The sequence below is a fragment of the Malaya genurostris genome, chromosome 3 (assembly GCF_030247185.1).
Source record: "Malaya genurostris strain Urasoe2022 chromosome 3, Malgen_1.1, whole genome shotgun sequence".
NCBI classification, from domain to species: domain Eukaryota; kingdom Metazoa; phylum Arthropoda; class Insecta; order Diptera; family Culicidae; genus Malaya; species Malaya genurostris.
The window spans coordinates 61227944-61247623 of NC_080572.1; the positions used below are offsets into that span (position 1 = coordinate 61227944).

General features: G+C 37.0%; 2 protein-coding genes across 18 annotated transcripts in view; one reads left to right on the forward strand and one right to left on the reverse strand.

Moving 5' to 3' along the window:
* The window catches only part of LOC131438789 (putative mediator of RNA polymerase II transcription subunit 26), a 173002-nt gene extending 165680 nt beyond the window's left edge, over positions 1-7322 (forward strand). For 13 of the 14 annotated variants that reach the window (XM_058609060.1, XM_058609064.1, XM_058609062.1 and 10 more), the window contains one exon: positions 6404-7322. In XM_058609060.1, coding sequence (XP_058465043.1) covers positions 6404-6725 — 322 coding nt within the window. In that variant the 3' untranslated portion in view covers positions 6726-7322. The remainder of the gene's footprint in view (positions 1-6403) is intronic. The other variant, XM_058609058.1, reaches the window with a different exon arrangement.
* Positions 7323-11545: 4223 nt separating this feature from the next.
* On the reverse strand, positions 11546-15036 carry LOC131436916 (serine palmitoyltransferase 1). 4 transcript variants are annotated; one of them, XM_058605896.1, is made up of 7 exons: positions 14858-15036; positions 13875-14065; positions 13318-13820; positions 12923-13250; positions 12609-12844; positions 12416-12542; positions 11546-12359 (listed from the first exon to the last, which is right to left on the reverse strand). In XM_058605896.1, exons 2-7 carry the CDS (start codon positions 13923-13925, stop codon positions 12186-12188), a joined length of 1419 nt encoding a protein of 472 aa, XP_058461879.1. In that variant the 5' UTR covers positions 13926-14065; positions 14858-15036; the 3' UTR covers positions 11546-12185. The 4 variants fall into 4 exon arrangements, with proteins under 4 accessions (XP_058461879.1, XP_058461880.1, XP_058461881.1 ...); XM_058605897.1 differs by lacking the exon at positions 14858-15036 and adding an exon at positions 14481-14822; XM_058605898.1 differs by lacking the exon at positions 14858-15036 and adding an exon at positions 14378-14822.
* Between the last annotated feature and the right edge of the window lie 4644 nt (positions 15037-19680).

The window sequence follows — 19680 nt, forward strand, 5'->3', positions numbered from 1 at the left end:
ATGACAGGCAACGCTCACACGCAATGCATAAATAAATGTATTGATGTATGAAGCCTTGAAAAAGTAACACATGGAACTTTCATAACACCTATCACTCACCAAAAAAGTTACGCATGTAACGCTTCGTAAGACCTATAAATACGAAAAAATAATCCTTGTCACGGTTTGTAACACCTATATTTTACAAAAATTTAACGAATGTATAGCTTATAATTTACATAAAAAACGCTTATAGTTTACAAAAAGTAACGCATATAACGTTTCATAACACCTATAACTTACGAGAAAGTGATGCATGTTACTATAACTCAACTAAATTAACGTGTGTAACGCTTATAATTTTCTAAAAAGTAACACATGTAACAACTATAACTTACAAATAAATAAAACGTAATGCTTCATGACGCCTATATCTATTAAAAAGTGACGCATGTAAAGGTTCGTAATGCCTATAGCATACAAAAAATAACAAATGTAACGTTTATAATTTACTAAAAAGTAACACATGTAACGTCTCATAATACCTTTATCTTCAAAATGCAACGGCAATAACTTACAAAAGAGTTGCGTATGTAACACGTTGTAACACTTTTAACTTATGCAAAAGTAACGCATGTAAGGCTTCGTAACACCTATAACTTTTTCCTAGCCTCACGATGAGCCCAACGTTCCACGGGTTGCTTGTAATTTCAAGGTTATAAATAAAATGAATTCATAATCTTTACAGTACTCCGTTAATTTTCACAATTCCAACTGGGCAAAAATTTGCTAGTCGTTTCTGTTTCTGTTTCTACCGGCATATCCACGCAAGCCAATTGTGACAATGTTAACTGCGTTTGCTTTCTTTTCGTTTAATTCGGTAATTTTGAATTAGGATAGGTACATTATTTCGCCGATATATCGCTTTCTTACTGGGTTCCCACTAGAGTTTCCGGTTAGAAATTTCCTCCATCATCCTGCGTTCCATTCGAGAGATGTTTTCAATGATTATACAACATTTAGGAAAATGTTGCTTCATAACGCTAATGTATTCTATGTAACATTTTTTTCCATAAATACGTTTATTTCTTAAGGCAGTTTACATAATTTTTTCTTTGCCGATGCATCATTTTTACATAGAATGCTTTTCCAAATATAATTCTAATGTAGTCACAAGGATTTGAATTTAATAATACATATTCCTTTTATATTTTAAATATCATATTAGGTATTTCGTCATTCATTATTAAATCTGATTAGGAATATTATTTGAACCAAACGATTAACTGCTATAAATTATGAAATAAGCTGTTATTGTTATACATTTTGTTGGTTATTTCATAAAGTATTCCAAGTTTGTTGGTATCAGTACATCATTTCTATTCAAATTTAGCTATTGGTTCAACTAATGGACGCAGTTGGAGTCAAAACTAAGTCTTAAAAAGGTCTTTATGAAATGATAAATAAGTTTCATGTAAGGAAGGTCATGACAAGCAAGAATTTCGCGAACTAGCACATTGGATATTCTACCTTGAGTATGCAAGGAATTTATTAGTTGAAATCTGATATCACGATACTCCACGTATGTCCAAACGGCATGATCAATATCGCGATAACCTTCGCCACAAGCACAATGATTAGTCTCGAGAAGTCCAATTCGAAGGAGATGTGCACCTAACGTGTAGTGATTGGACATGAGTCTGTACATCACACGAATGAAGTCCCTACTCACATCCAGCCCCCTGAACCATGCCTTTGTCGATATTTTAGAAATGTCGTAGTGTACATGGGGTTACTATACAGCTGTCAATGTCATTCACGTAAAAATTATAGAGGAGCGGACTGAGGCATGAGCCTTGCGGGAGACCCATGTAGCTCATTCTGAATGTTGCCAAATCGCCATGTGAAAAATAAGGAGTGTATCGAAAAGTAGTTAGTTGATTATTGAATAAAAAAACGAAAAAAAAAACATATTTTGACATCAGTTTTCGATATATTGTAGAAAAATTACATTTTTTGCATTTCACTGATTATATTGAAGAAAATCCTAGTTTCTGTGAAACGCTCGCACTTTGGACTTGACATTCTTCATTAAATTCTGCACAGTTACTTTTGTGACTTTCCTGGTGGCAGCTGTCCAGTTTTTTTAGCTCCTGCATGTTTTTTGTCCCAGGTTGGCGGTTCAATACATAGGACGCTGGTCTTACAAGCCAGTTGTCGTATGTTCGAGCCCCGACCTGGAAGGATTCTTAGTGTCAGTAGGATCCATAGTACTAGCCATGCAATGATTCTGTACACTAAGAATCGGCTGCGAAGTCTGTTGAAACAGAAAGGCCGAATTTTACAAAAGGAATGTAAAGCCAAGACTTTGCTTTATGTTTTGGGACACTGTACCTTCTTTCCGAAAGTGCCGTTTGACTATTGCCTAATACCTTTCAATTGGCCGAAGATCCGGGCAGTTCGGTGGGTTGATGTCCTTTTCCACGAAATGTACATTATTTTTTGACAACCACTGTAGAACATAGTTGGCGTAGTGGGCAGAAGCCAAATCCGGCCAGAAGAGAGGAGGAGCCTTATGCTTTCTGTACAGTGGCAGCATTCTCTTCTTCAAACATTCTTTCTCGTACACCTTGGCGTTAATTGTGCCCTTCGTGAAGAAAATCGACGACCGCAAACCACAGGTACAAATTGCTTGCCAGACCAACACCTTCTGCCCAAACTTTTCCATCGCCACCGTGGTGTCAGCGTCATCCATGTCCTGGTACACCGGTTTCGTATAATTTTGCGGTCCGGGCAGTGCTCGAGAGTCTTCCTTGGTGTAGGTTTCATCGTCGATCAGGATGCATCCGTCTTTATTCTGTAGAATCCGGTTATACAGTTTTCGCGCTCTTGTTTTGGCCTGAACTTGCTGTACCAGGGACTTTTTCGGGACCTTCTGTTTCTTATACGTTTTCAGGGAGCTCCGAACTTTGAACGTCTTTTCGCGAGGTCAGAAAGATTCTTCACCAAGTTGAATTTAACCCAGGAGTGTTCTTGTTACAAGACAGTGAGTGCTATGGAAAACTCCATCATTGAAAAGGGGCTATCAATGGAACCATTATTTGGAAATTTTGACTCCCGAATTTTGCTCTGCGTAGGAACAGAATCTGAGCACACTTTCTTAGCAAAGTCAAATATCCATTGCTTCGAGTTTTCCTCACTCTCATTTTCTACATTACGGTTCGTCATTCATCTGGCCGTGTTCCAAAGGGGGAGTTCTTCCTTTGAATTTAGGACTTTTTGAAATATTACTTTGATATTTAATCCAGTCAATATTTGTTGTCAAATGATAAAAAAAATATTTACTGAATTAGCAATGCATTTGTTACTGCTGATTGAGATGAAAATTGGTGAATGATCGCTACCGTGTAAATCACCGTGCAATATAGTCAAATTGAAGTCGAACAAAGAGATAAATCTAATGCACTTGAGCGTGCAGGAGATCTTGGGATCCGTGTCATACTACCCATATTTAATACTGTCATGCTGAAATTGTCGCAAATATTATATATTAAAGATGATCTGTTATCATTATAAACGGAACCCCACATAATTCCGTGCGAATTAAAACCTCCCAGGATCAACCGTGAAGCAGGAAGGGCTTCAACCATTTCATTAAGCTGTCGTTGTCCAACTTGAACTCTTAGAGGAATATAAACCGAAGCTATACAAATATCTTTCCCTTCAACGTTTATTTGACAAGCAACAACTTCTGAACTAGAATCGAAGGAAAGTTTAATCTATAAAAGGAGTATACGGAGAGTCTCTATCGAGACGTATAATGTTCAAGTCATTAAAATTTAAAGCTATGTTTGATGTAAGCCATGTTTCGCACAAAGTAAATACATCACATTTTACTATGCAATAAAACTTTAAATGAATTAAGTTTTGGCATGATGCTTCGACAATTCCACTGCAGGACAGTGATTAAATCATTTGCGGCGGATGATAAATTATCCATCAAATGATACAAACTCAGAGAGAACTGGTCATTGAGCTGATAACTGCTGCATAAAAGCTCTAGCTATTGGGAGAAATGCCGTTATGAGGGGTTCAGAAATATTGAATACTGCGGAAATCCATTCTACAATTTCTGATAACTTCAGTAATCCTGTTGGTGAATGTGAAACGGAGCCCACTGGATTGTTGGCTTTTGATGTGCTAGTTCCTGAAATGGTTTGTGAATTTGACAAATCTGGAGGCACAGTTTTTGGCTTTTTAGATTTAACACGGGGATCTTTTTTGAAGGTGTAATTTTAGGTGTCTATTTGGTAATTTGGAAGAGGACATCTTCCTCTTAACAGATCCTTGAGGAGTGACAAACGAAGTACCTTCACTCCTCAAGATTTTCATCAGTCAGATTCCTATGGCTCTAGATTTGAAAAGCCGTTTTCTGTTTCAAGTGGGGGGACATCAATAATTGTTTTAAGCAATTCTACATATGTGCGCTTAGACCGTGCTTTTAAAGAAAGCTTCATTTTATCTTTACGCAACTTAAATGCAGCGCATACTGAAAGATCATTAGGACTCTCCCCACAATAAACACATTTTTCAACGTCTTTATCGCAAATACTATCCAATTCATAACACGCGGAACGAAAAGCCGACCAGGGAGACGAACTTTATTTATTCCCATGTAGCCATGGCTAGGCAAAGCAGATCCGGAAAATGTCACTGGAAATGAATCTCAGGGACGATAAGACTTGTTCCCATCGTTAATAGATGCTGTGTACAACTCCCTCAAGCATAGAATTTTTGAAACGACCAACTCCATTTTAATTAAGTCATCGACTGACAGATTTACTTCAGTGCCAACACCGTCAGTTTCCACCTCCTTCGTGTTATATCCGATATTACGCTGGTTCTCTACCAGTGATATTTACTACTAAGTAAACTACGCGAGGTGTACGCTGTGACAGACAACTATCGACTCTGTATTCTTTTAAACACTGAACGCTGAGCCAGCAGCTGTTCAGTCAGGGTTGTAGTACCGGGTGGTCACCACACTTCGATGGCATGTAAACTCGATATTCAATAGCGAATAATTCACAGGTTACTATATCGTTAGTCTGTTTCAAATCGTAAACAACAACTCGAATTTTATCCCTATTAACTCTTGAATTTTTTACTACTTCAGAGAAATGTGATGTCAAATCTTTTTTAATTTGCATCAAGTTCAATGGCTTTAATTTTCGCCGAAAATAAACTATCCATGGCCCAGAAGTACCCTCTGAATAAAGTTTAGCCCTGGGCGTATTTAAGGTCTCACTAGTATCCGGATGATCGTCCATTACATTAACTGATTTTTTTTGTAAATTATTAATATCAAAATGAAAAGTTATGAATAGTAAAATTTCAGTTATAATAAAAATATTAAAATTAAATCTACCTTGTTGCTGTTGTCTACGTTGCTGTGTCGTGAAGAACGACGTGAAGCTCACCCAACGATTTCCAATTGGCAGTCTTCTGGTATCGTTGTTTGCTATCTCCTTTACTCTGCCGTCATGGTCACCGAACTTGATGTGTGCTGCCTGTACCTAGCCACAGGTACAGCGCTATAGCTCTTGGTGGCGATTAAATGTGATACGGCAACACGCGATATATATCGTCCTTTTCGATCCACCGCACCGTACAAAGTCTGGTACCTGGCGGATCAGCAATGGGTTGCCTTAGCACCTCTGTACCTTTGCACTCCTTCATCTTCGCACCTTTATGCGATGGCACCTCTGTGACACTACACTTCTATGCGCTCGCACCTCTGTGCGCATGAATGAGATGGCCTTCCTTGTTAGCTTTCCAGTCGGGAAACGCCCCGAATATTGGCATTGCGGCAGGCTTTGTGATTAGCACCGTTAGCAGGTTATTTACCTGCAGCTTAGAGTTGCATCGGTAGCAGCCGTTAACTCACGAGCCAGTATAATCGAAACACAACCTCTCCGCTTCAATGCTTTTTACTCAATGATCTATGTAATGTGTAAGATGTAATAGCTCGTCGTCAAGAACACGCAGTCTGGTAACAGGGCGGCGGAAACCCTATTAGGGGTATACTGAACTGCACACCTCGAAATGCGGTTGTTTATCAATTTCCTTCAACATCCATACCAACTTACCTCCCACAATTTTTCATTCCATACCTGGGAGAAATCTGTCCCCCCACCTCTGTCTGGGAATAAATGCCACATGAGCGAAATGAAGCCTGTCCTTAGTAAACTAGATTCTATGAACAACTCCTCGGATATTTAGCTTTGGTCATACATAATTCGCGTAGCTGAACTAGTACTAGCAATGCACGCAATCCATAAATAGCAGAAAAATCGGATGACCTGCAGTCACATTCCATCTGCCCTCATCGCTAACCACTAATCGCTCATTCGGTATCATTCAGCAGCTTGTCCCGTCAGTCACCACCCGAGCCGCAGCACCACACAACGATTCGACGGGTGTACCATCATCGGGGCGGTAAGTCCACAACTACTAGTCAGCAGCAAGACCCGTTCGATAACTCGAGCGGTTCCGAGTCGTCTCTGCCACCAATTACGGCCACACTTAAAACGCAAAAGATCGAGCTACATTCGCATAAGGAACCGAAAGGTCCCGGAGCTGCCCTGCCAATGTCGAAGTTTTGCCACGAATGTGGTTCACGTTTTACAATAAATACAGCCAAATTCTGCATGGAATGTGGCATCCGGAGGATTACGTTGGATTAATTAACTATTTGTATCAAATGTTAGGTGAAGTTTGCACACTGTTTTTACCCGTTGGTTTGCATGATTATTGTTAGGATCATTTGGAATTGCGAACAATAAAATTCTAGTGACAACTATTTTCATCCAGTTCATATAGGACCTAACATTATCTAGTTTTGGTTTCCTTTTCTTACACTGTAGTTTTCATTATAGTATATCCATTTTTAAGTTACCAAACCAGTCGTAATTAACAATTTGATTGAAAAAGGAGAAAATCGAACGAAAAAAAATTAACAAAGACTGAATATATGAGCATCAAACTTCAAGTGTTTTTACACCAGTAGAGAACTAACCACTATGCATCAGATACTATTTTCAGCGAGAATTACTTTCTTCGGTAATTTCCAATTAATTCAATTTAATTAATTTGTTTCAAGTACCACTAGTGGGAGTCGAGTCGCGTATAATCAAAAATGTATAGATGCAGGTAAAAACAAGTTCTTCAACACGAACATTTCTGTAATACATATGTAATATAACAAAAACCCGGTGTTTAACGATGCATTTTAACTCAGTTTAACAGAATCCAATATAATATAAAATGAAAATATCTTCAAACACGTTGTTTCGTCTACTATCCGAAAGCCTTTTGTAGCATTTGTATTTAAAGATAGGATAATGTTTGTGTATCAAATCAATTTCTTGCAATTTTTTTCCGGGAAAACTATTTAAACTATATTAGGATCCAGATTAGTACCATACTGTAACCAAAATCCGATTAAATTTCGCGTAATCATTATCATTCATTCATATGAAATATGAGGATTATAATGCGCCGTTCACCTTGCATGAGAGGCAATGATTTTTGTCGGAGTTCTGCTGATTTTTCGCATTTGAACAACCTCGATCATCGAGTGCTGGATCAGTGGCGACATTATGAATCCAACTCGAAACGACTTGTCCGGACAAGCGCTTGTACTCATCTCCAAATTAAACCAACTAACAGTACATTTTAAGGAAATTCAAAACTCTGAAAGAATTTATCGAAAGTATATTTCGCAGTGATATGAGGAACACAGATGATAACTGCTACCCAAATGTTCAAAACAGATGTAACAGTGCTTTTAACAATGGTTATGTAGTCCGACGTCAACAGTTCGAACAAACTCAAAGGACTATCCTTTGTAGTGTTTCATGCTATATACATATATCATATACCCGAGTAACAATTCGAATCCCTTTAAGTTTTAATTAAAATTAATGAGGGAGCGAAAACTAAACAATGCATGCATTCTCAATATTGCTTTCAAACATCCTCTTTTAAACGTTGTTAATTCAATTCCTTCACAAAACTAGTTTTGTGTCAATGTGCGTATGTTCGTTAGACGACAGTTTTACTTAGTTATTTGACACATTTGCTTTGGGCTATAGAATTTATTACATTTTTAGGTAGAAGTACAATTTACTGACATTAAATGAATATCAAAAACCAGAAGGGAGAAAATACGATTGCATTTTATGTTTCATGTTCAGAACTCCTGCACAAGTTTTGACGCAACGAAGCTGGTTTATGACGACTATGAATCACAAAAAAAAATGTATAAATCACACTTTTGTGAGAAGCGCATTTATTTCAAAACCCATTTTTTGTCTATACATTCACGATAAAAATGAGAGCGCATATTTTTTTTTAAATCAGAGAAAGACTTAAATTCGTAAATAAAATCTAAGATATTCTTATACTATGGAATTCGTCCGAATAAACTTAATGTTGGTTGTACAGCAAGTTTTAGAACTTGCTTGATGTTTTAATCATTTCTAAACATATTTAAATATCGACTTTGGCTCAAATATGACCTTAAAATGGTTTTCAGTAGGCAGTAGCAAGTTTTAGAACTAGCTTGATTTTCGAATCATTTCTAAATATATTTAAATATTAATTTTGGCTTCAAAATGATCTTAAAATGGTTTTCAGTTGACTTTTGTTCAGTTTACAGCTTCGATGCAAGATTTATGATGTAACATTCAAGACTGCAACAACTGTTCACTAAAATAAAAAAGTTCCTTCGAATAACCTTTAGCTTTTTTCAAAGCCCTCAGCTTTCTTCGTTTTTGGCGCTCAGTCATGAATTTGAGACTTTCGTATGTTTCAAAAACTTGTTTCTTTTGTTCCAGGAAATAGACAAGAATCTTTCGACTTGCATCGTCGATAAACGTCATCAAATAACGACTGCCACCGTGAGAGGGAATTTCGATGGGCTCGAACAGGTCCGAGTGAACTAAATCCAGTAGCTCTTTGGCTCGCGATACACTGGAAGGAAATGGGCTACGTGCATGCTTACTTTCAATGCAAACGAAGAACTCTGGTGTGACGTCAATTGCCATTTTGATACCTTCTATTATCGTCACCAGTTTCCTCATACTTTGACGATTGAGATGTCCGAGTTGCTTCGCATTTTGATTGGAATAAAACGCTCCGTTTCCACCAGTAATTTTTGTTTCTTTTTCCTTATAGTTTCCTTATATTACATTTTGGTGGGGAAAGGGTTCCAATCAGCTTTTTACAGCCCTGTCCAAAACGTATTGCTCTCCCCGTTAATTTGTATCAGGCCAAATTAGCGCATGCGCGCCATATAAATGCCTCTTTCAATATGAGGAAATTACATTGTTACCCAGCATTTTTTTAATAATGTTGATTTCCTTACCTTTAGTTTTGTGTTACCTTATCCCCAATTGTTCAATTCAACTGAGTTTCGTTGTATTTTTTCCTTCTACATTATTTCCACTCCGTCCTTTGATGGCATGTTATTTTGTTCCTTGAATGTAAAAGTTAGTTGTATGCAATAATATTATTTTTCTTACCAACATTTCCAATATTAACTATATTATCCAATATTCCATTCCATTCCATATCAATATCTCTTCTTTTTTTCTCTTCCTTCTTTCTTTTTCCTTTTCCTTCTTTTTTTGATGCGCTTTGCTTGTTCTGAACGAGTATGGTAATTTTTCTCTTTTCTTCTTCCTTCCTTCCTTCTTTTTTTTATTCCTTTCTTTCTTCTTCATTCCATTCTGTTCTCTCCTCTTGTTCTGTTCAGTTTTAGAAGGGCTTCTGCTTCATCTGATTCTTTCTCTCTTTGTCGGCGTGTCATGCAAGCAAGAAAGAGAAATCAAGGGTTAGTGTACTGTACTGTGTACATTATGTGTGTTTTGCCACTCAGAATGGTTCAACGGATAAGGAAATGTAAACATGACGCTAACGCTCAGTGATATTTGACTATTACGAAATATAATTTTACTCTTTAATTATTTAGCTATCACCCCTAGAACATGTTTCCATTTCATTATCTTCGATTGTTCATTATTTGTGTTTACCATAAACTCAGGCTTTTTGAGCAGCAAGTAAACCTAAACTCCCAATCGAAATTTATCACTACCAATTTGATACAACGCAATCAAAGGCACGGTAAAATGTATATTGTACATACATACATACACACACAGTTACACACATTCACACATGCATACATACCCACATGTATTTCACACGCAAGCATTACAATATTGAGTAACTATTTCCACTCTAATAGATCTAAAACTAGTGTGCCAATAGTCATCTCATTAGTAGAGTCACCATGTTATTTTAGCGATCACTCGACTTTTAATAAATGAATTGTGATAAAACCGAATACAAAGTCTTTGCCTCTTCTCTAAGAAGCAATAACGCATAGTAGTAGCTCGGAAATGGTTCAATGCTGCTGTTTTAGCAAAGCAAAATGTTCCAAATTTCATGTTACTTCTGAAGTTAATCTATCAAGCAGAGATGGGGGTACCGTTACCCAATTTATATCTCTTCTAATGGTCGATCGCTAATCCTGAGCTGAAACGGTGACCTTTATTACCATTCTTGCATGCAGTTACTCTTACACTTCACTCACACATCATCCCACCCATCAGGTCCCAAACGATACATCCTCACAATACAAACTGGATGAACATCGTTTGACAGCTATCAGTGGTTTGTCCATTGGTTAAGTCATTATTATTTCGTTCTATTTTACAATATTCTATCTCATTCCACAGTAATCCATTGTACACAAACCACCAATAAACGTCAAATATGGACTCGATTCACCGTTCACCTGTTGTCATCGTGTGAAACCCAATTGGGATACGTTCACTCCATTTAACTTACACTTCACACTGGTAATAGGGACCGTGTGGAACATAAAAAGAACTCAGTTAAGCCCTACCGGTCTCTTCAACCCCGGATGTTGGAGCGTATTGCAATCAACATCTTATTCAAATCATGCCTCACTCAATAAGCTCAATAATTAAACTAAAAGATATGACACATATTTATATTAAATTGTAACAATAATTAATCGTATCTGATGATGTTTGCAATACCGTCAAGCCCATCAACCACGGGAGGGAATTTTTGTTTCTTTTTGTAGCTTTATGTCTTGTAATTTCTTGGCGTTCACCGCGTCCAACGTCAACGCAGTGCCCGATGCCTTGAGTTCCATTATCATGGGTTCATAATGTTCCGGAAGCCTCATTAGTAACAACGCAGCTAGTCATGAGTCGTCGACCTTGAAACCAATTCCCGCAAGTTTGTGGACCGGGAACATCAGTTCATAACGTACGCTTCTGCGCTGCCGCATTCGTTCAAACTCGTTTCTTCATGGATATGAATTTAGTAGATTTTTGATTGAGTTAACACCTCCCTGAGTCCGGGACTAAAAATATATGCATGTATAAGCAAAACACGTGGCAACATTCTTTTTGTGAACCGCTGCCAGGCAGTGGGGCTTATGATAGGGTAAACACACAAAATACACTTGTGTAAAGCGTAGTTTAGATTTATTATATTGTTCTTATGAATCGTGCCATCTCAACAATTCTCTAAACGACTACTTGTGTTTGCTCAGTCAAAAAACAGACCGACTTTAAGCTTGATCCCTGTTATCTCTCAATTGATTGGTACGATAGGTACTAAGCATTATTCAACGAACTAGTTATTAATCGAAATCTGCTTTTCTAAGTAAAAGTTTATTCATGTTTAAGGAATAATAATCATGTTTCATTCTTCTTCAACGCTAAAAACTACCTTCAATAGGTGATAAGCGATATAATTATTTTCGTTTAATTCTATGCGATAAATTTCCTATTACAGTTATTCTATATTAAGTTAAAACGGCATCTTCCGAATATATAAAAAAAGATAGTAGTTCGATGGATTATGTTGATTCAATGCATAAACTAGTCAAATCATTATGAAAAATTTCCTGGTTTCGTTGACCGGATTTTCTCTGCAAATAACATCTCGTAAAAAGTTGCACAAAAAAATTCAGATATTTGGAATACTATTCATACGCAAAATTTGAACAATTGTATTGATCGCATTTTTTTAATACATCGTGTATTGTGACGATTTTGTCAGTATGTCTGTTTGTGAATGTGAATATATTGCGTGACAAATTACGCTGTTGCTAGAACTCTTCTCGCCACTTGCTGAAGAATTCGGAATGCATCATCAATATCGGCATCCGTCAGAAGTCGGTTTACCGTCAACCGAATGCTAGGCCGCGGGTTGTTTTTCTCCATGTGGTCCAGATATTCGGGAGTGATAACAGCCAAGCCGGTATCAATACACTTTAACAGTAAGCAAATTTAAATAGCATAAAAAAATCAATCGTAAATTAAATTACCTCTTTGGAAATTTGATCCAGTAAAAATTTTTCCTTTCGAAAATCTGTCTCATTCTTCAGGTACAAATGCTTCACTGGTGATAACAGATCGCCTCGAAAGGTAAAATCTTCAAGAGAAGGTAACTTTCTGCAAGAAAAACGATAAATTTTTAGTGGTACTACAAACACTCATCGATACTAGAGTTCAACTTACTGAGAAACCTTTCGACAGCACTCCCTCAGCTCATCAAAAATACTTGGTTCACTTTCAAACTTATCGAGCGCACAGATTGCAGCTTGTGTTAGCAGTGGTGGAAGTGAAGCGGAAAAGCAATACCCCAGACCAGATAACCGTTGATGCTCGACAATGAATGATGATCCAGCACAGAAACCACCTATCGTACCAGCAGCCCACTCCAAACCGGCTGACCGCAGATCAACCTCGGTTTTCTAAGCAAAACAAAAATGACAAAGCAATTGATAGTGCTTTGGTGCTGTGATCCCCCAGTCGTTTCATGTAAAACTTACGTCAATGTTAAAATGTTCGACCAGACCTCGTCCATTCTTTCCCAGTACACCAAACGAAATACTTTCATCCAGAAACATCCGCAGTTTGTATCGCTTTCTTAATTCCACTAGCTGAGGCAGTGGACACAATTCTCCAGTGTTCATGTAAATAGCTTCTGCAACAAGAAACCGTCTCCGTTTCATTGCCTTCTTCACATTCCGTCTATCCTCCGTCGCTTGCTCTTCCAGAAGACGTTCCAAATCTGTTACGTCATTGTGTTTGAAGAACACTATTTTGCTACGGGAAGCATCCAAACCCTTTTGAATGGCAAAGTTAACAAATTCATCACTATTGAAAATAGAGAAAATGTTAGAAAATTGGTGAAGGGACATTTAATTTGAAACACCGCACTCACACAAAGATTATATCACCTCGCTTAGAATAGGCCGGTATGGCGCTCGCAATAGTAGAAAAAGCGTATGAGTAAACGACTGCCTCTTCTACCTGCATAAACTTTGCCAACCGTTCCTCCAATTCCAAATGAACATCTACGGTGCCGTAAAATCCTCTTGGTCCACACGAACCGACCCCATACTTCCGTAGGCTCTTAACAGCTGCCTGTTCAACATGTTTATCTCCGAGCAATCCCAGATAGTTGTGTGACGCTAAATTCAGACACTGTTTCCCATCGATGTTAATCACTTTGCCCACCCTTCCGTAAACAACGTGCGTATGCAACGAGGGATGATTCGCTGGAACATCGCCGACAAGAGGCTCGGGGACCCATTCTTCTATTAATTTAGCTCTCTGCTCCACCGATAGGGGCTTCTCCCGTCTTGCATTGGCTCGCTTGTAGAACACTATCCATATCACACCAAGCGCCAGCAGGGCTTCCAGTGTCAATTCAAACGCCGTTGACTGAAAAATAATTGAATGGTCAACTGCTAGATCAGCACAATCGAATGTTATTACCTTCTGTATGATGTCATAAATTTCATTTATGATATAGGGTGTCGTTACCATTTTCCAGTCCAGATTGATCGTTTCGCTGTCAGCCAATGGAAAGCCGATGGTAGTATGAATCTCAGAAATAGGTACAACCACACTTTACCGAATCGCCTTAGATAGAAATCCGTGTAGTTGGTGACTTGATGTTAATGAATCTGAAAACAAAATACTTGAGTATATGGTTCACTCATATGAAATCAATTATCATTTTTATTATTGTCATTATGTACTCTTAAAACATTTGAGTGTTCAACACTCGATCTGGCAGGCGTAAAATGATTTAATAAACTACCATGTAGGTACTTTCAATTGATTTTTTCAATTCAGTTTCAGCCTGTCCCCAATGTGACATTATTTCGCATCAAGCAACTATAAGGTCGGATGTACTTTTCTTCTGAATAAGCTCTATAGGACAATGTTCCGGTGTTTTCTAACACTATTGAAATTTTATCTTTATACGTTATTACCTGGAGATAAGCGTCGAACACATACTCATAACTCCTTGATTACACAGCTTAAAGCCATGACTCATTCAACCTTTACGCTATAAAATCGCAGTAGTCAAATTACCTAAATAGAGGTTACGGTCTTCACAATATTAAAAAATCCGGCTGGTGTTACACTTGTAAATTTGTGTCGTTTACAGATATTAAACAAATCGATTTGTTTAAAAACCGAACGCACAGCATCGGTAACACAATTCACTCAGTATTAGCGAATTATATACGGCGCCAAACTACAATACCACTCCCTTATTAGTAGTCTTATCCGAAGAGAAATTTTCGTGACACAAATTTCTTCAATTCTTTACCAAACAATATAAATATCGATCGCTTGTATCAATCGAACATATTAATTTAGTTTTATTCAAACGCAACGTTTACCATATTTCTTCAGTTTCCGTAACATTAAGCAGAGAATATATTAGCACATTAAAAAGATATTACCGTAACTTCGATCAGGATAAGTCATAGGAATAATATAACACCTGAGCTGCATATGCGAAACGAAAATTTTATGAATTTCGCGTGCGTTTCACTGTGCCAAATATTTTTAACGTTTCGATGATATGACGAGCCAGGGGTCCTTGAAGCTTCACTTTCCAGAGATATACACTAAAAATAATTTGCTCGCAAGCACCATGCGTAAAGCATTTGAACTATCCAACCCATACACAACCTGACAGAAATGAGCCTGTTTCATATGTATTCCACTGAATTCGTGACGGCGCTAGTGTACCTAAACAATACGGGTACAATGAATCACGAAACAAAAAGATTACAAGAGAAACCAGTACTTCATTACGTTATTTACGGTCACTGTGTATGCGTTCAGCACAGAGATGCCAGATATTTTGATAGGAAATCTGTATTACTCTTTTAAAAAATCTGTATTTATCTGTATTCACTAACAAAATTAACTTTCAACAATAAAATGATGTTAAAAGATGTTATTTCAACACATTATTGCTGTACAATGGTAGATTCAATGATACCAAGACTTTGCTTCTCGTCACTGCCATCAAATACTAATAGATTGCTCATACGAACAAGTTTTTATTTTGCTTTTTGGGAGATTCGTATTGAATTTATGAAATCTGTATCAAATCTGTATTCTGTATGCGTGTGTAAAAATCTGTATAATACAGATAAATCTGTGTAAATGGCATCTCTGGTTCAGCATTACATTTCTCGGTTGATTTTTCATTAGGGCGTATATGCAAGTGACACTTATTCTTTAATCACTCTCTCCCGCATAGCGTTTTGGCTACCTGGGCAGCCATGGCCACCAGACGGCTACCAAAATTGATTCAGTGACGGTTGTCAAATCCAATTTGACAAAACAAAGTCGCCTGTATCTAAGTTAGCCGAGCGTTTTCATCTTTTCACCTTCGCTGAAAATGTCAAAGATTTCAATGTGGAAAAATCCTGGTGGATACGGTTGTATCGTTTGAGTTGTATATCTGGCAGCGGTGAGGCAACCGGTCACCAGAATGTCTGCCAGCCATATTTTTCCAGCTGGCAGCGTTTAGTCGGCCATCCGGCAGCCATGCATATTAGGGCTCTTTCCATTATTGTGATGTAATTAAAAAGTTTTTTATTGATATCATTATTCTGTTTGAAAGTCGAAAGTTTCGGGTATCATTTCATGCAAAGAGTTGAGTGATAAACGTGGAAACCGCTTGGTAATTAATAGAAGAGAAAGTAAATAAAGAGAAACTGTCACTTGCTTATACGCCCTTTTGAAAAATTAACCGAGATTTAAAAGAAGCATAATATCAGACCCTGTCAGCTTGGAGCGAAATCAATATTCAGTTCAGCAACGCCATCGCACGGCATCTCATTCAACATATCATGTCAATTGTATGGGTGCGCAGCCCTACTATTTTGGCGCGCACGAATTTGACATACATTTCATACATTTCTCTCCTACTTCTATGTATGAGATTCGATGCGGACTCACCTGAGGGCGACATGCGCGCACAAAATGATTTGTTCGGGAAATGTGAGAGTTGGATATCTTGTTGATATGATGTCTTTGATAATATTCATATTGTAACTCACGCAAGAACTCCTGCATGAAATCAAAATATTGCGAATTTTTCTAACAGCGCTGTCTAGCAACAAATTCATCAACAACACACGTCATAAATATCCAAACATGCGTATTTTGTAATATTTCTATCTTTTAATTCACTCTGCCCAACTTCTTCTCTTAGTTCTGAAAAGATATCTATTTATAGTAATTTATAGAATAAAGTGTTTTTTGAAATGTGGTGCGTGACTAGAGTAACATACCTAACGTATTTAGTCGTATCATTGAAAACGCAAGTAATTAGTAGCCATTTGTAGGAGTATTTGTTATCATTGGATGATCTTCTAACGACTCGGATAAAGATAAGGGAACCATAAATTTAATCTTAATTTGCAAATTAGTAATATTGTTCTTCAAGATTCAGTAGAATACCTTATTTCACGTTCATTGTTCATTGAAATGTGATGAACTATTTTTAAACCTTCTATTGATGAAAAGAGAGAAATTATACTTGTACTAAACCATAGTAACTTATCATCATAATTATTTTATAAATGTCAAGAAATGCTAGCAAAATTTATTTTACTAATTTAAATATAAAAAATTAAACCGCAGATTGTCGAAAAACAGAAACGTTATTTCCAAATTTTATTCTATTTACGACGCCATTGTGGAACCAAAGAACCAAAACTTTTACTTATATTCTCGATGTATGGGAGCTGTAAGTTGTCCACGGGTTGGAACTATCACTAAACTGAGCCAGCGATGCCAGATAGCAGTAGTGTCATTTCCGTAGATTGGCTTTTTTCTCGGAAGCTCTAGCGGTGATTTCCGAAGAAAATTCCAAGTTCCGTAGATTTTGTCTACGGATCCGTAGATCCGTAGAAAATATTCGAATCCGTAGATCTGACATCGCTGCTGATCTAAAATGACCCATTGGTTTTACGCAGCGTTGCCAGGTTGCCAGATTTGTCTGGCAAATGCCAGATTTTTCTCGTTTCGTCAGACACTCAAACTAACCAGATCTTTTGCCAGATTTTCCCAGACTTTCCATTTTTTCCTAATCAGATCATACTAGATCTTTACGGTTTTGTCGTCTATACGATAGGTGTGAAGACCTTTTTTATTTTTTTGCTTACTGAAAATGAAGCCTGGCAAAAATTTCCTTGTATATAGTAGACCCAGACAAATCTAGATAAATTTTTGAGTTTTGACAGATTTTTGGAAAAATAACCTGCACTGAGCCAAACCCTCACATTAGTTTCATGTGAAAAACTGCATAAATATTAAAAACAGCCTACCACATAACATTCATATGCATCATATACACGCTGCCAAAAAAAAAAAAACCAACGGTTGACTTAAATTCACCTAACATGAAGTAATCAAGCATGTTTTTAATTGTTGGGTGAAAAATACTGTATCGGTTGAGTAGTTTTCACTCAACAGTGTAGTTTACTTCAATAAGTTGCTGTTGGGTGAAAAAATTTTGTGTGTTGCATTGCAGAAACTATCGGTCAGATTTGAAGTGAGTGAAATTATTTTGAAATTGCCGGTTTTGGGAGAATAATTCATTGATTGTCATCAATCGCAGTGTGAGTAGCTTTGTATAATTTCTTTTTAAATAATAATTACACCGCAATATCATTTCAGGCGATGGAAGATATTGAGATGCGTTCGATCGCTCAACGGTGCAGTTTCAGCAGCTGAATAGAACAGCCTTGGTAGTTCAATGATATAGTTACATTGTTGAAATATGTAAAAAGATTAATATTAAATAAATAAAGTAATCATAGTTGACTTTATTGTTTGCGTTTTATTTTTCAAACCATCGAACGAAAACTGAAATCAAATTACCCAAGTTGATTTATATATCGCTTGCGTAGTTTCTACCTAATCAATACTATTGATGCTTTTACTCAAAAATAAGTAAAACCCATTTTACCCAAAATTGGCTTGCTGTACACAACCCCACATTATCAGATCCGAATGGATTCCGAATGAATTCCGAATCAATTCCGAATCGGCGAGAAATTTTCATTCGGAATTTCATGTGGAAATCATAATGAATTCCGAATCAATTCCAACTCCAGTGCAACAACCGATTCCGAATGAATTTCGCCTACAACCGGTTGATTCGGAAATCAGTCGGAATTGAGTGAGAAGATGCGGACTGAATTGTCAATTTGTCTTCTTCTTCTTCTTCTTTCCCGATTTTGCACGTTTTCGTGCTGACTTTCAGTTTATTTTTAAATGAAAACATTACATAACTGATTATACACATTGAAATTTTCATGTTTTTCGGATATACAGAACTAGTAAATAACCAGTTCTTCTTAGAATTCCAACATAAACTGTTGAAATTCGCTGGAAATTAACAAAACGGCCTACCTTAGTCAGCATCATCCATTCCTCTAGCTGGAGTGTAATGAAATGGCTTAAGTCGCCTAAATTTTACACTAACACATTCATAAAATGAGCGAATATTCAATGACATTTATAATGTCACTGTCAATCAGGTTGATCGAGCAGCCAACTCAGGCGAAAATTCTAGCACTGAACCGATCGAGCACTGAAAAATCTTGCAGTCGAGTAAGAATTCATTACGCATTCCGTCATTTCGATAATGTGGGACCCCTCTATTGAGCGAAAAGTACTTAAAATTAGGTAATTTTTTGGCAGCGTGTAGAATACAAATATACATTTATAATTTTTAAATGGATGGTCGATAACTTTTAAGTGTGCAGCACTTTCTCTTTATATGTGCAGCACTCAAGCAGATTTTGTTTCAGGTGTAAAGCACATACATATTATGTGATTGTAAGCTGTGAAAAAAGTCTTCAAAATAGCAATGGCGGTAATTAGCAAGACAGAAGTTAGCTTTAGCAGGCTTGAGATTCTCGAACTGAGGTAAATTACTTGAGTTCTGGAAGGTAAATTAATACTTGTAATCGAATATCATAATACAAATTATTAGATTATGTTTTACAATACCAAATATTGCCTAATTATTCACGATAACGGTCGAACATACTGGAAACCTACAAAAACTACGTGGAATTACGATGACTTCTTTTGAAGTATAATGGAGGCAATGAAATGTTTTGTTTCAATGTTTCAACAATGTGCATTTCATCATAATCATTTATGGAGTGTTCATAAGATTTACAATAAGAATAATGAGCTCTTTGGGAAATATATGTCTCACTGAATGAAATGTTAAATAATTCTCCTT

Coding starts and splice junctions, on each gene's coding strand:
- LOC131436916 (XM_058605896.1), bottom strand. CDS start 13,925: ATGGTAACGACACCCTATATCATAAATGAAATTTATGACATCATACAG. Junction 13,251..13,317: donor CGAGGTGATATAATCTTTGT/GTGAGTGCGGTG, acceptor TATTTTCAATAG/TGATGAATTTGTTAACTTTG. Junction 12,360..12,415: donor TGGATCAAATTTCCAAAGAG/GTAATTTAATTT, acceptor TTACTGTTAAAG/TGTATTGATACCGGCTTGGC.